The sequence below is a fragment of the Aphelocoma coerulescens genome, chromosome 1, assembly GCF_041296385.1.
Source record: "Aphelocoma coerulescens isolate FSJ_1873_10779 chromosome 1, UR_Acoe_1.0, whole genome shotgun sequence".
In the NCBI taxonomy this organism is placed as follows: domain Eukaryota; kingdom Metazoa; phylum Chordata; class Aves; order Passeriformes; family Corvidae; genus Aphelocoma; species Aphelocoma coerulescens.
The window spans coordinates 108,384,945-108,398,844 of record NC_091013.1 but is presented as its reverse complement, the minus strand read 5'-3'; the positions used below and the strand labels follow the sequence as shown (position 1 = coordinate 108,398,844).

Genomic DNA, 13,900 nt, shown 5'->3' with positions numbered 1-13,900 from the left:
TCTAGTTTCTGAGCAGTATTATTGGAAGATTAACTTTTAAATGTGTATTTCTGCAAATAAGTTACTTAACAGTTGAGATTTCTGTCTTAATCTGGAAATCTTATTATAACACACTGGCTTGTCAGAGAACTTTTTGTGGTTTGTCTAATTTCAGTAAACATTTTAAAGGCAATGAATATTGAGGGTTTGGGGGATTTTTGTTACTTTAAAGGAAGATGTAAGGATTTTTTTGCCTACTGCATGAGAATTAAAAAAACCAAACTGAATATTTGTTTTAAAGTAGTGGTGACTGAACTTTTGTCCTGCAACTGTTTTTTTTTTTGTTTCGTTTATTTCAGAGAAGATGTTCCACCTCCAAAAAGTCGCAGTTCAACAGCTCGCAGCTACATTGGCAGCAATCGTTCTTCCCTGGGCTCAATGTCTCCCTCCAACATGGAAGGATATACCAAAACTCCATATAGCCAAGTCCCAAGTGAAGACTTTGAACGTGCTCCTCCTCAAACCCCAGCCTTTGCACCTTCAAAGGTAGCTGCACCTAATTTAAGTAGAATGGGAGCTGTTCCTGTGATGATTCCAGCACAAAGCAAAGATGGGTCGATAGTATAAAATATTATTAATTTAAAAGCTGTTTTTTAAAGTGTTCATTGTAAGTATTAGAGAAAACTACTGTGTTCCATCCCTCATTTAAACACTGGCATGAAATTTTCCTTGAAGAGAATATACAAGTTAGTTTGAAAAGCCACCAATTCTCATATTTAATTTTAAACTTATTAGTATATGACAGTTGAACTATTTGCTAAAAGCGTTGAAGTTCATAAAAAAATATCGGACACTGAAGGTATTTGGGCCTCTGGTAGGTTGCTGAGGAGGCTCTGACACTGTCAGCTAACGTGCAGTTCTGAATGTGTAACAGTGAGAGACAAGTGGGAAGTAACAAAAGCATTTCATGTGTAGACCATGAAGTTTCTCAGAGGTCCTGAGACTTTATTCTCAGTTGTGGAATAACAGAAATATTTTAACTTGGCCACTATCTGGTATAGTTGCAGGGGGCTGAAATACCAAGGATGACTTTGAATTCTGTTCAAATTGAATATTTATGTGGTTCTTTAACCTGGTAATGTTTGTTTGGAGTACTTGAGCTCTTATTTCAGGGGCATACAGTTACTTGATTGGTTCAATTAATTTAATTAATCTGTTCTGAATTTAAAATGGCAGTGAGTGGAAGTGTGACAGGAGACCTGGCAAGTTCTTTGAAACACAAATTTTTCTACAATAACTAGCTCTGGTCCTGTCAGATAACAATACTTATGTTATCTGATGCAAGAGGTCCTATCAGGTTGTTGGTAGTGCTATCTAAGCTCTAAAATCTACAGATCAACTGTTAATATCACAGTAAGAATTAATTAATGTATCTTTATGCAGGTCTTTAAGTTAATCGTACCTTGCATTTTCCAACACCTAGTTAGATACTAAGACAGTGCTCTTAGGTTTTTTTCCAAAGCAATTTCCTAGAAGTTCCATAGGGATTTAATGAAACCTGTTAAGTAACTGGTATTTGATGTCTGTCCTCTTGCTCTAACCACTGTGGAAACAACTTTTCCCATATGTACCTAAGCAGTAGTCAGCCCTTGTTCAAGATGCTAATGTCTGGCTGTATGAATTTGCAAGGAGTTCAAAGCTCACTTTTCCTTGCCTCTTCAACAGCCCTGAATATTCTGAACCAATCTTCAGACTGTGGAGGCAAGAGTTCCATGTAGCTGAGAGGCAATAATTATCCACAATTGTTGATACAAATTTCATGTTGCAAGATTAAAAACACTTCTTCCCAATTTTGCATACTTAAAGCAATACAGGAGAAACACAACAATTCCTTGTCTTACTTTCACATGTATTTAAAGACTTCTTATAGCTTCTGATGACTGTTGTTATATACCTGCAAAAGCTCCATTTAAAACTCTACAGTACAGTTTGAATCTGTGAATTTTTTCTTTCCGCCTGTTTTCTACCGTCTTTGTCTTGTGCTGGGGAGCAGGTGGGGGAGAGTTTTTTCAGCTGCTCTAGCTAGAGATGTTGAACTGCAAGGTATTTTGGAAAATTGTAAAAGCATTATAGTGTGTGCACTGATGTTGATGAAGGAAATATCTGAATAGCCTGTTGAAAGACGTTAGGATTATTTGTGTGTAGCAACAGTGTGAGGAAACAACATTCCCCAAGACTTCTAGGTTTAGTATCTGCTTTTTTGTAGCTGCTTATAGATATGTGATGAATTCTTTTGCTTACTACTAAATGTTTGTCCTATCTGTAAATAGGTGCACAATTTTTGGCTGGCACTATTAATATAAAGAAATGCTCCTGCCCATGGCAGTGGTTGGCACAAGGTCATCTTTAAGCTCCGTACAACCCAAGCAATTTCACGGTTTTAACATACCCTTCATACTGAATTTAGAAACTTGAATGGCTATTAAGTAATATAGAGTTAGTTTTACACATCTGGGACTTTTTTAGATTGTAAACTGATACTGTTAGAGATCAGATTTTTTATCTTTCATGTGTGCCTTGTCAATAAACTTTGCCTGATTGTAACTTCAGTTTTTATGAAATTTCTGGTGCCTAAACATACTGTATGAACAGGTGCTTAGATGATGGTACAGTTCTTAAAACATGACACTGTGATCTGATTTCTTGATTCTTATGTACTATTTATACCTCTTCATGCCTATTTTTGGATGTGAACTTCAGTGTCTCTCTCTCTGTATTGTTCTGTATTTCAAGACGTCACTTACTCCTTCAATTGCTAATTATGATTTGAGTGTTTGTGTTCCTGAAAATGCTTCAGTTGTTGTACCAATGAGAGGGATGATTGACTTTTATTTATGTGGTAAAGAATAGGTTTAGTCAATGTGCCAAACATAGCTTCTGAAGAACTATAGATGAGGAGACATCTTTTTGCATCCAATTATTGTGATAGAAGAGACTTCCAAGATGTTAATCGTACACTGATTGTTTACCTTGAAACTAAGGCCTTCCTTGATGAAAAGGGTATAGTTACTATAAATACAAGTTGAGTGCAAGACTAAACTGAATCACAGACTGAGAGAGAGCTATAAACCTAAGGAACGAGGCAGCAAACCTACTAAATTTAGTTCTAAGCCATCTGTGGACCTATGTGTATTTTGGTGGTTTGGGTTTTTTTTATTAATTTTTTGTTTGTTTGTTTTGGTTTGTTTTTGGTTTGGCCTGAGACCCTGTAACTTAGTCAGGCAAGCCCTAGGACACAAACCCAGAGACCTGTCTCAGTAAAGCACGCAGAGCAGAGTTTACACATGCTTGATGCTCTGTCAGCTTGTGCAAAATAATAAATGGACAGAAGGACAGCCTGATGTGCCCTCAGAGCCTGGCTGTTAGGCTTAGCAGCCTTGACAGTGTCTGTCTATTTATGTAATTGCATGGAAAAATGAAAGAAATGGAATCTGACACAGTCCTTATCTGAAATATAGAACCTCTGACTTGGGGTAAACTCTGCCTCAAGTTGCTATCATCATGCCTTTTTGGGTGGATGCAACACTACTATGAAAACATAATACTGCTACTATAAATTATAAATGGTTTCTTTTGTCACTAGATTGTTCACTTACACTGGATTATGATTCTCAAAAGCAACTACTGTATTTAACAATAATTTCTAGGTGTATTGGAGATGAACTGGTTAAACATGTGAGGTGTCCGATGTGGCAGAGAGCTCTGCTGACAGAACACTTTTAGGAAGTAATGGCAGCTGATATACCATTTAGGAGGTGGCATTTTTAATGTCTCATTTTATTAAAAAAAGGGGGAGGGAAGGGGAGGGAGTACCATTGTGTAAATACTATAAGTGAGCTCAAGAAACCTCTAGTTAATGTCATGACTGTAAACTTGCCTGTTGAGGACTACTATATATAGAAAGAAACCCCATAATTTTAGCATGGTGTGAATAAAGTGTTAGACTTGTAATACTGTAGAGGTTATGTAACACTTGTCCATACATTACAAGAAGTTTTCATCAACTTTCTGCAGTGGATATTTAAAGATACTTGTGTGAAACTTCCTTCCCTAAAAACGAATACTTCTTCCAAAACTGTGTGGTGCACAAAAATGCCTTGTTGGAGGGGTAAAACATGACTTTTGAAAGAAATGTACAACGCATACGTCTTTCTCAGCTCTTGATAGTCTCATTTATATTAGATGTATGCTTCCTGTTTAATAGTGCAAGTAAGACTTCTGAATTGCAAGTTTTTCTGTAATGCTGAATATTGTATATTACTGGTTTCCATGACAAGCTTTTAGTTTTGTTCTGAGCAGTGTATATATTCTGGGTCCCTCTAGGTCTTTGTTCCAGTCTAAAGATATTATGCTATTTGTGTCACTTAAACCTTGTTTTATACACTTGATAGGTGCTTTTTGGGGTCCTTTGTTTAATAGTCCCCTAGCATTGAGGCATAGCTCAGCTGAAAGCAGAGCAATAACTTCCTGGGATCCAAAATGTTACAATGTTACATTACACTTCTCATGCACAAAGCATGGACTTTGAACATTGATACGAATTTCAGTATGAGGTTTTATATTCACACTTTTGGGGGAATGGTATTTTAAAATACAGGTATTGTGTGTGAATTTGTAAAAAAAAAAAAAAAACAAAATCCAAAATTTTAAACTGCTGTAGTTCCATGACAGACTTGTGTACTTTTTGAAATAAAACTGTTGGAGAAAACAGTAGTCTGTCTTTATTTTAAAGCAGCACTTGTGTATGGCTTCAGCTTTCTCTCTATGTAATTGGAAGTGAACTAATAAATATGGCTGTGTATACCATGGTGGCATGAATAATTTTATTTGTTGCTTCTTTTCCCCCCTTCCAAGACAAGTAAAACTTTAGATATTTTAAAATATGCACTTTTAGATGGGATTTTTAATTGTGGATATCCATAGTTATTCTGAAACATACGGCTGCAAAGGAACTTTAGATTGAATTTCATCCCTCTTTATTTTAGGTAGAACCAAAAATTCCTGTAACTGAGTAATCTTTGTCTTTAAAGTTCAAACAAGCAGGGTGACAGCACTCAAAGCATGTTGATAAAATGCTCAGGTTTTTTGTGTCTAATGTGTTAATATGCATATTTTTAAATTTCAGTGAAGTTGACTCAGAATACTCTGCACCACTTGACCTTGCAAACAAACTGATTATTGTCCCTGTTTTACCTGAGATTAATGTGATTTCTCCAGAGTCATCTCGGGTGTATATCCAAAGTCTGGCATGGGCTCCATTCACATTAATGGCATGTATTAAGTTCATATTGTTGGAGGCATAATTAGCTTGCATTTGCTCATAATGTATGCATGTTCATATGTTACAATGCATGCCTATGTTCATATAATAGTGTGTTCTGGGCCAGACCACACAATACATGTGTGCACAAGCATGTGAAGTTAAATGGAGTACTGGTGAATAAACCTCTAGGATTTTTTTTTTTTATTTCAAATTAAGGCTCATGCTTAAATACAAAAGGAAACCTAATAAAAGTAGAAGTTCAGATTTGTCTCTATTTATAGAGTTCTAAGAAACTTTTCTTACACTCTTTTTAACATTCATGTCAAGACTTGGGAAAGGGTGGAAGTGTTGAATTTAGGGTGGCAGTTTTGTCACAGATGGCTCTTGCATGCTTCAGCTGCTCCTCAGGTCTTTTAGTTGGAGGATAGGTGACCGTGAACCAGAAGTTGAGTACCTCCAGCTTGTCTGTGGAATTCCAGCAAAGCATCTAGAACTTTCCTGAGTGTCCTGACAGAACAGAGGGCATTCAGCACCTGGTAGGTCTACAGAACCTCTGTGGTCCTTTGTATGTGTATTATACAATGCCTTGGATAAAATTTCATAAAAGGTCTGTCTGGCTGTTTGTTTGTTTCTCTGAACATCTTGGCTGTTTCTTTGAGCTTACTATCTCAAATTTGTTTCCCTGATAGAGCAGCTTGAGTTCTTTCAAAGCTCTGTGGTAATACTGATAGGCAATTAATTGCTAGGCTCTTTCAGAAAGCAGGTAAGGACAGCAACTTAGCCTTGTTTCCTTGTTTCTGTAAAATTCATAAAGTGGAAGAGTTTGTAAAGAAAATAGCTGATTAAGTAGCAGAAGTAAGAGTAGGATGAAACAAAGCTATGAATGTTGCCTACCTTTCCAAATCTCAGCTTATTCTAAAAGTACCTTTCACTTGTGTATGACCGTAGGTGATTGCTCAAAACATGAAGACTTGCATCTAAATATAAAAATAATGTGTGTACTTGAGTTATGATGATTCTGTTGCTTTTCTTAATTTGCTCTGGGCTTTTTGCAGAATGGTGCAGGCACAGCTACCAGGAGAAGAGAATGAACCTTTAATTTTATAAAATAACCACTCTGGCAGAAAACTGGCCTGGAGGATTGTGTTGTCCCTGCTTCTTACTTCCATTCAAAGTCAAGTTTCTGGAAATAGGGGGCCTTTAAGTATCCTTTGATTTTCCTATAGTTGGAAATCAAAGTTAGTGTCACCCTTGTAAGTTGGTATTTTGAAGACTTCAGCTTTCAGCTGTTGAAGCACTGGTCCAGGTTGCTTTGGATATGCAAAGTCAGTAGCATTTAGTGGCAGCAGCTGCTATTTGGGTCCTCATTTTTAGTGAAGTTTCTTTTGGTCCATGCTGTCTAGAGAAATAGATGAAGGACAATTGTATCCTATTATTTGGGGAACAAAGCAGTGCAATTCATACAGGAACCCTGCATGATTCCAGGGTTGATGGATGGAGGGAGGGGAGCATCTTTGTAAGGAAGTCGAGCTTGTTGGTTACACAACTTGATTATGTAACAGTTTTAAAAAGTGGCAATATTAGAAGAGACATTAACATCTGAAAGCACATCATTTTATCTTTGGTAATCTAATTTTTTCTTGAGGGAAAAACCTCTGGAGGCAGTGTGTCCACTGGGAAGTGCAGGGAGCTGTGTGATGCCTTGACAGTTGTCCCACTTCCAGGGCTGGCTGCTGTGGCTCTGGGAGCTGCAGGCAGGGCAGAAGTTGAGTGCTGTACCTGAAGGGTATTGTACTCTCTTTCCTAGAGAATTTTTCCTAATTGCAAAGCAGGGAGAGGAAAGCAGTGAGTCTGATCAGTTTCTGGGGAGTTTTGTTTCAGGAATGTGGATTCTGGAAACATGCATGAACTTTCCAACTTCTTGAAGCCTTTCCCAGCTCTGGTCTCCAGCAACATCTGGCTTAGGGGTTTTCAGAGTCTGCAGAACTTTTTTGCATTTAGAGTTGCTTTTGTAGCCAGCATACCTCACTGCTTAAATTGCAGAGCCTTGTACTGTGCCTACCATCCATAATTTCTGCATGTACTGGCTTTGGTTATATTACTAACAGTACTGTATAAAGAAGCAGAAGAAAGTGTAGATTCTCCTGAACAGCCCAGACAGGGCAAACGGTGACAGCTCAGCTTTTTGGTGGTCTGGGCACAAACATCTCCAGGAGTGTGGTGGTCACTTGGGTTAGAATTTGCTATGAAGAAGTACTGAATCAGATGGTAAAGAGCTATAAAAGTAATTTAGTACCATTAGTAAATAGTTTCCAATTATGCCAAGTTCTGTGTGAGTAGGAAAGCAGCTTGAGCTTTTGTTTCTTGTGGCCAGTACAAGTGAAGTAACACCTCTTTATAGCCTGTTACTTGTCCTGCTCAGCGATTTGTAATTGAAACTATTATTCCATCCAGGGATCTGAATCTCACTATTTTGTGCCACTTGGTAATATCTTACCTGTGAAACATCAGTGGGGATTAGTCAGATTTTAAGGAAGTTAAAGTGTGCAGTGGAGCATTTGTTCCAGATATTTAAGGGCTCTGATTGCAGCCCCAGCCACTCACAGATGACTCCTCAGGCAGCTGAGTGGGTCGTGTTTCAAAGAAACTATTTGCTGAAGTCAAAACACTCGTGCTATGCCTTACTTAGCTGTAGGAGATCAAGATAAAATTAATTTAAGATTTCTCTTTCCCAGTACAATAGCTCAGGTGGGAGGGAAGCCAATACCTTAGACCAGGAATAAAGGCACCTGGTGGGAATACTTAAGACTACTGAATTGTTTTGACTGCTAGAGAAGATGCCAATTCTGGGGCACAGCTGGTGGTTTGCGAAACATGTCAAAAAGCTTATGTTGTAGCTGCTAGCACTGCACTTCTTCTCCAGATAAATAAAATGCCCTTCCATGTCACTTCCAATCCTGTAACTGTCAAGACCAGAAACAGTTCATCTCAGCTGTAAAATATAAAATAAAGCTTGCAATTAGTTTATTTTCACATATTCTTCCCTCTTTCTTGTTGGTACATGAGAAAAATTCAGACTTACTGAAAGGACACAGCTTGAAATGAACTGTTTGATCTTGCCCTGGTTTCATCCTTGTAGTCTGCAATTCAAAGTGAAGTTGCTTGGGCATTGCAATATCTTTTGCTTTGGACTTGAGTTGTGGTTTGGATGACCTCTTTAGGTAGTATATTTGATTTAATGACCTGGTATCCCTATTTAAGATGGGAAAACTCACTGTGTTTAAAATATGGAACTTCAAAAAACAAAACAATGCTGTGGATTCCTGTACTGTCTCCAGCCCACTTGGAAAAAATTATGACTAAATATGAATGCTTTGTATGGAAACCGAGCAATAAATGTTGTTTGGGAATTATGAGTGTCCCCCACAGCTGATGCTTTGGCAGCCTCTGTCCCCATCTCTGTGTGCCCAAATGTGACCGACCGTACAGTGCTCTACAGTGACTTGCTAGGAGTGTTTTCCAGCAGAAAGCTGAGGAACCTTCTAAGGTGCCAGGTGGTTATTTCCTCATTGTTTACTCAGGAAAATAATTGAGTTAATAATTGAGTTAATAATCAGTTAAACCTTTTTTTTTAATAAGTTCTAATAAAAAGCTCTAGAAATGTACAGTTGAGTTATGAATGTAGTTTTTGATAGGTTTTAACAGTTGTGATGAGAAACACTATATTTATATTATCTGGTGCTAGGATTGAAGTCATACTTCTACATCCCTTTTATTTACCAAAAAAATAGGTGTAACTATTGCCCAATTTCCTAGTATGGACCAGAGCTTAGAGCTACTCATTAAAATGTTAATATTCTTCAGACTGAAGTTAAGGTCACCAATGATGGTTCTTCATGTGCAGCTCACTTAGGGAAAAAAATCCTCAGCTCGATCATCAATGTGTCTGTTGGTTTTCCTTTAGTAGCAAGACAATGAAAATTGTGATTCTTGTGCAGATAACCTACAGCTCTGATCTTGCTAGACTTGCATACTTGAAAGGCATCAAAGTTCTAAACACCAATTCTGTGGTTTTGAAATCAAGGTTATGTTGCTACTTTGAAGTATTTTACATGTATTTCTTTAAGTATGATCTATGCACATCTCAACTGGGTGGGCAGGCAGGAATCTCAACCAACTCACTAAAATCCATTATTCCTAGATGAAAGGACTCGAAGGAGGGTTAGAGCCTGTATGCTCAACAGTCCCTTTTGTTGCCTATTAGAAATTAGCATGATTTCCCTGCCCCTGGTGTTACCTGAGCAAGCTGGGATTTCAACTGACAGTGAAAATTGGGTCGTTACGTTATACATGTGAATTTAATTCTGACAACATCTCATGTCTGTGCCAACCACATGAGCTGGTTCATTAGCTGCTGGCTTTGTGGTTTGTATATGGGGGGAAAATTGCTGAACGTGCAAGGAGGGTGAGGACATCCTTAATGCATGACATGGCTGGCAGAAGCTCGCTCATCAGCAATAAAAACAATAACAAAAGAATCCCAAGGCAGAGGACTGATTAAAGACATGGAGAATTAGGGTTGATGTCCTGGCTCTGTCATGACTTAGCTGCATGATGTTTTTTTTTTATTTTTTTTATTTTCTGTTGACATTGACATTTCCTCCTCATTCATCATCTCTTATAGCTGGTAGAATGGAGTGTTCTGTTGACTCTTCATGACTTTTGGAACTAGAGTTTCCCATTGCACTGTCATTTGTCTTTAAAGCTATCCTTGGCAAATCTTTTCAGTCTTCACCGGGTGCCCCTCTAGTACTTTTTTCCATTTCTTTCATAATCTTAGGAAATTTTGAAATACATATATTTAAACATAGTTATCTTGATGAGACCATCTTCTACGTCCTGTTTTTTAATTCTGTCCTGACAGCAGTCACTCTTCCAGTACTTCTGGTGATCCTTGAGTATTTCAGGTTGTAGGAAAAATAATTGTAGAGCAGATCCCATTAGGGAGCTTCTTGAGGGTGAAAGATCCCCCAAAGCCCATTGCCAATGTGAGGGGAAGTGTCCTCACCACTCCACTGGGTCACTTGATACTCCCTCACCACCCTTTCCCTGCTGCTCACTGCAGGTGTCTTTAAAGGTATTCTCAGAGTGAGATGATGGAAATACAGACTCCAGATGTGTTGAGTGTTTCCTTCACCATTACTGACCTTGGAGGTGTCTAACCCTGTGTGTGACAGGCTGAGATATAACCAGAAAGGTGGAAAGCTCCTTCTTGGCATCACTGGCCCTGTCAGTAACAGATTATCTGCGTCTAGTGTTTTGTACACTTTCCCTCTGCCTACAGCTTCCTACTTACGTTGGTTCCTGACCTTCCTCTTTCTATCACATGCTGCCTTTTTATTCCTGACTGGGGTATGGATTTCACAACTGGAGCAGGACAGAGTTTTAGGCAGGTTTCTCCTTTTTTCTGAGTGTGGTATGTTGCTTTTGATCACGCTTTTGTGGAGGGTCATTCTTTTTACTGTCACTTTCTATCATCTTTTTTTGTTCCTAATCAGTTTTACTCGCCTCTGCTTTAGGCATTAGGCACTTTAAACTACATTTCATACAGTGTATTTCAGACTGGCCCCTAGTTTTCCAGCTTAAACTTAATAGGGTTATGATTGCAAGCACCTGGGCAGACAGTAGTTTCTTATTAACTGATAGTTTTCCTTGCACAATCCAAGGGACTTACCACATCTTGTTTATGAGTTAGAACACTAAGGGGTGTTTTATTTTTTCCTTTTTTATTATTTGTTTTTTCTTTATTACAGCTGCATGAACAGCCTCTAGCTGCATGCTAAGGTTCACTTGCCAGACTGCATTTTTCATTATTTTAATAATTTTTTTTTATTGCTAGAGATGTGCTTGGATGAGAAGGAAAGGAAAAGAAAATCAAGATGGAAAGTATCAGGGCAGTGCAGGCAAGGGAGAACAGATTGTGTTGTATTTGTTCTGTTTTGCCTTTCTAGCTCATTTAAGTATCAGATTTTAAAAATCATTTGCTTTTCCAAACAATTGGGGTATCAAGAACTCTCCCCCCATCCCAGCTCATCTCTGTGTGCCACACAGCAGAATTTTCTCCATAAGCAGGGTATGCTAATTGTGTCTTGGTTCACTCATGAAATGCAGCAAAGAGGGTGTGCTTGATGGAGAGATGTCATTACATGAACCCCTGCTTGCACTCCGGCCGTATCCCTGAGAAAAGCTGGATTTATAAATGTTTTGGAGTGCAAGAGCACTGTTTCTTCAGGCTCTTCCAGTAGAATGGGATAGGATGAACTACGTGGGGAGCAGCCTAAACTTTAGAAGGTGTGTGTTTGCTAATTATTAACTTGAGAACTACTAATGCAAGAGGTGGGAAATAGGAGCGCTGTGCAATCCATGGTGAAAAGACAGGAATACAGAAAGGACGCTTCTGGCCTCATTGCTCAGTCCCAGTTAATGCACCTCTTAATATTGCCCACAAGAATAATTATGTGAAAAATAGCCAGAATGAAGTTGTACTGCAGGTTCTCATGCCAGGTAACAGCTTGAAATAGAAAGAAGCCAAAGGTCCTGATTTCATGCCAAGCAGAACTTGATGCTGATTTGAGTTACACTTCCAAGCAAAGTTTAGGGAAAGCACTCGGTTCCTTTTACTGTTACGTGCAACTGCAGGATTCCATTTGATGTGTAATTCTAATTGCAGTGTGACAGTGTGCAAGGAAGAAAGTGAGATGTTGCAGAAATAGCCTGAGTCAGTTGTTTTAATTACTGGTCTTACAGAGAAACTATTGTGGCATTGAGGCACGTCTTAAAAATCTGTGAGGATGGGTGTAACTATACAAAGGCTGAAATTAGGAAATAAAATGAGATGTTTCTAGTAAACACAGTACATCCATATACATTCATGGATTATTAGCTAGGAAGAGTTGTTTTCTGGTGTATTTTTGCAGAATTAATATTGGTGACTGTCAGCAGTGTTTAGGTACAGGCAGCATGTCGAAAGTGCGTTTTGTAACACGGAGTTGTGGCAAAAATGCTGAGTTATCATTTTTCTAACAATACCAGTCTAGAATATGAAGTCAAAGAATACAGAGCTGATAGAGAACTGTAACTGGAACAAAGAATTACTTTTTATTATCTTTTTACAAAACATCCCCAGATAAGTCAGTAACAATAGTCAAGGAACTGGAGCTGACTTCTAAGGAAATGGTGAAATGAGCAAGTGTGCAGGTTGGGATGAGGCACTTTGAGAAAACTGAGTGTTCATAGAAGTAAGCAGCAAAACTGTGTGGTTCTGTGACAATCCAAGTTACTGGTATGAAACTTGGGAAAGAGTGGATTTTGACAGGTTCTTTAAAAGTGCAATGCAGTAGGTATGCACTGGGAAACTCATGAGATACTGAAAAATTCCTGTCAAGTTAAACTTACAGTTATTTATAGTCCACTGATAAATGAAGTTTCAATTTGCTGCACCACTGCATCTCTTTGCTGTCAGACACTGGTATAAACCCTAATCCGAATGACCACAAGTTGGGTGATGATCTGAATAGTGCTTTTAATTACTGTATATTACAGTATCTACCCTCCTCTTCATATAGATTAATGATATTCTTTCTTTTTGTAGTATGACATCGCACACAAGATTGGTGACATAACAGTGGTATAAACATGAAGAAACAGGCATCAGTTTTTGCATGACTTTCCAGTATGGTGAAACTGAAGTACATTATGAAATGAAGTGCTGGTTTTTTTTACTTGATCTCACTTTAGATTCAAGATTTTTAAGTAGGCTGTATTCAGTTTTGTAAGTACCAAATTTTTTCTTTTTCATATTTTTAATGCAAAGTTTACAAAGCCACTCCTGATGTTTTTCTTACTACTTTTGTGTTTTGAAAAGTGTGCACCATTACTCCTCTCTGCTTCCCACACCCACTTCCTGGAGATGCAAAAAATTGTGAAGTTAACAAAATCAACTCAGGTAGCAGAAATATAGCCTTAAGCAGCAGGGTGTTAAAGAGATTGTAATCTGAAATAGAGTAGTTTTGGGTTTTCCAAGCTTTCTGGTCTGCTGATTTCATAGGAGGCGTGTCATCTATTGAATGCTGTACTGATACCCATGAGGGTTTACAAACTGTGTGCAAAATGCATTGTGTTTTGAGATTGTATATATTTTATAACACTAAATAAAATATACTTGAATGTTACAGTTAACACATGCTTCAGTATAATCTGTTAATGCAGGTGGTGTGGTAATCCATGTCTGGGCACTTCCTTATTCCTCCTGCTCCACAGTTTACCATGCAGGAGTCCAGAGGGAAGAAGAGTGTCATCTTTAAACCAGGCTGGTTACGGGGTCCCCGTTGCCTCCTGTAGTGTGGAGACTTTGGATACTGATTTCCTAATGAAAATATTAATCTACTTAACCATGTAAGAGTGAGACTACTGTAATCTGATCTAATGGACTGGAATTTACTAAATTAATTTTTGGAGCCTGGTACTCCGCTGATACTTGGGCATTTTTGGTAAGTCATTACCTGTCACAGTCCACGTAAATCAGAGCACACTGAAGGA

General features: G+C 38.2%; 1 protein-coding gene across 2 annotated transcripts in view; it reads left to right on the top strand.

The window, feature by feature from the left end:
• The window catches only part of CXADR (CXADR Ig-like cell adhesion molecule), a 32,903-nt gene extending 19,363 nt beyond the window's left edge, over positions 1-13,540 (top strand). Inside the window, exons 7-8 of one of the 2 annotated variants that reach the window (XM_069024038.1) lie at positions 339-525; positions 12,954-13,540. In XM_069024038.1, the coding sequence (XP_068880139.1) occupies positions 339-525; positions 12,954-12,995 (229 nt within the window). In that variant the 3' untranslated portion in view covers positions 12,996-13,540. Of the gene's footprint in view, positions 1-338; positions 4,861-12,953 lie in introns of those variants that run through there. The other variant, XM_069024029.1, reaches the window with a different exon arrangement.
• The last annotated feature ends 360 nt before the right edge of the window (positions 13,541-13,900 follow it).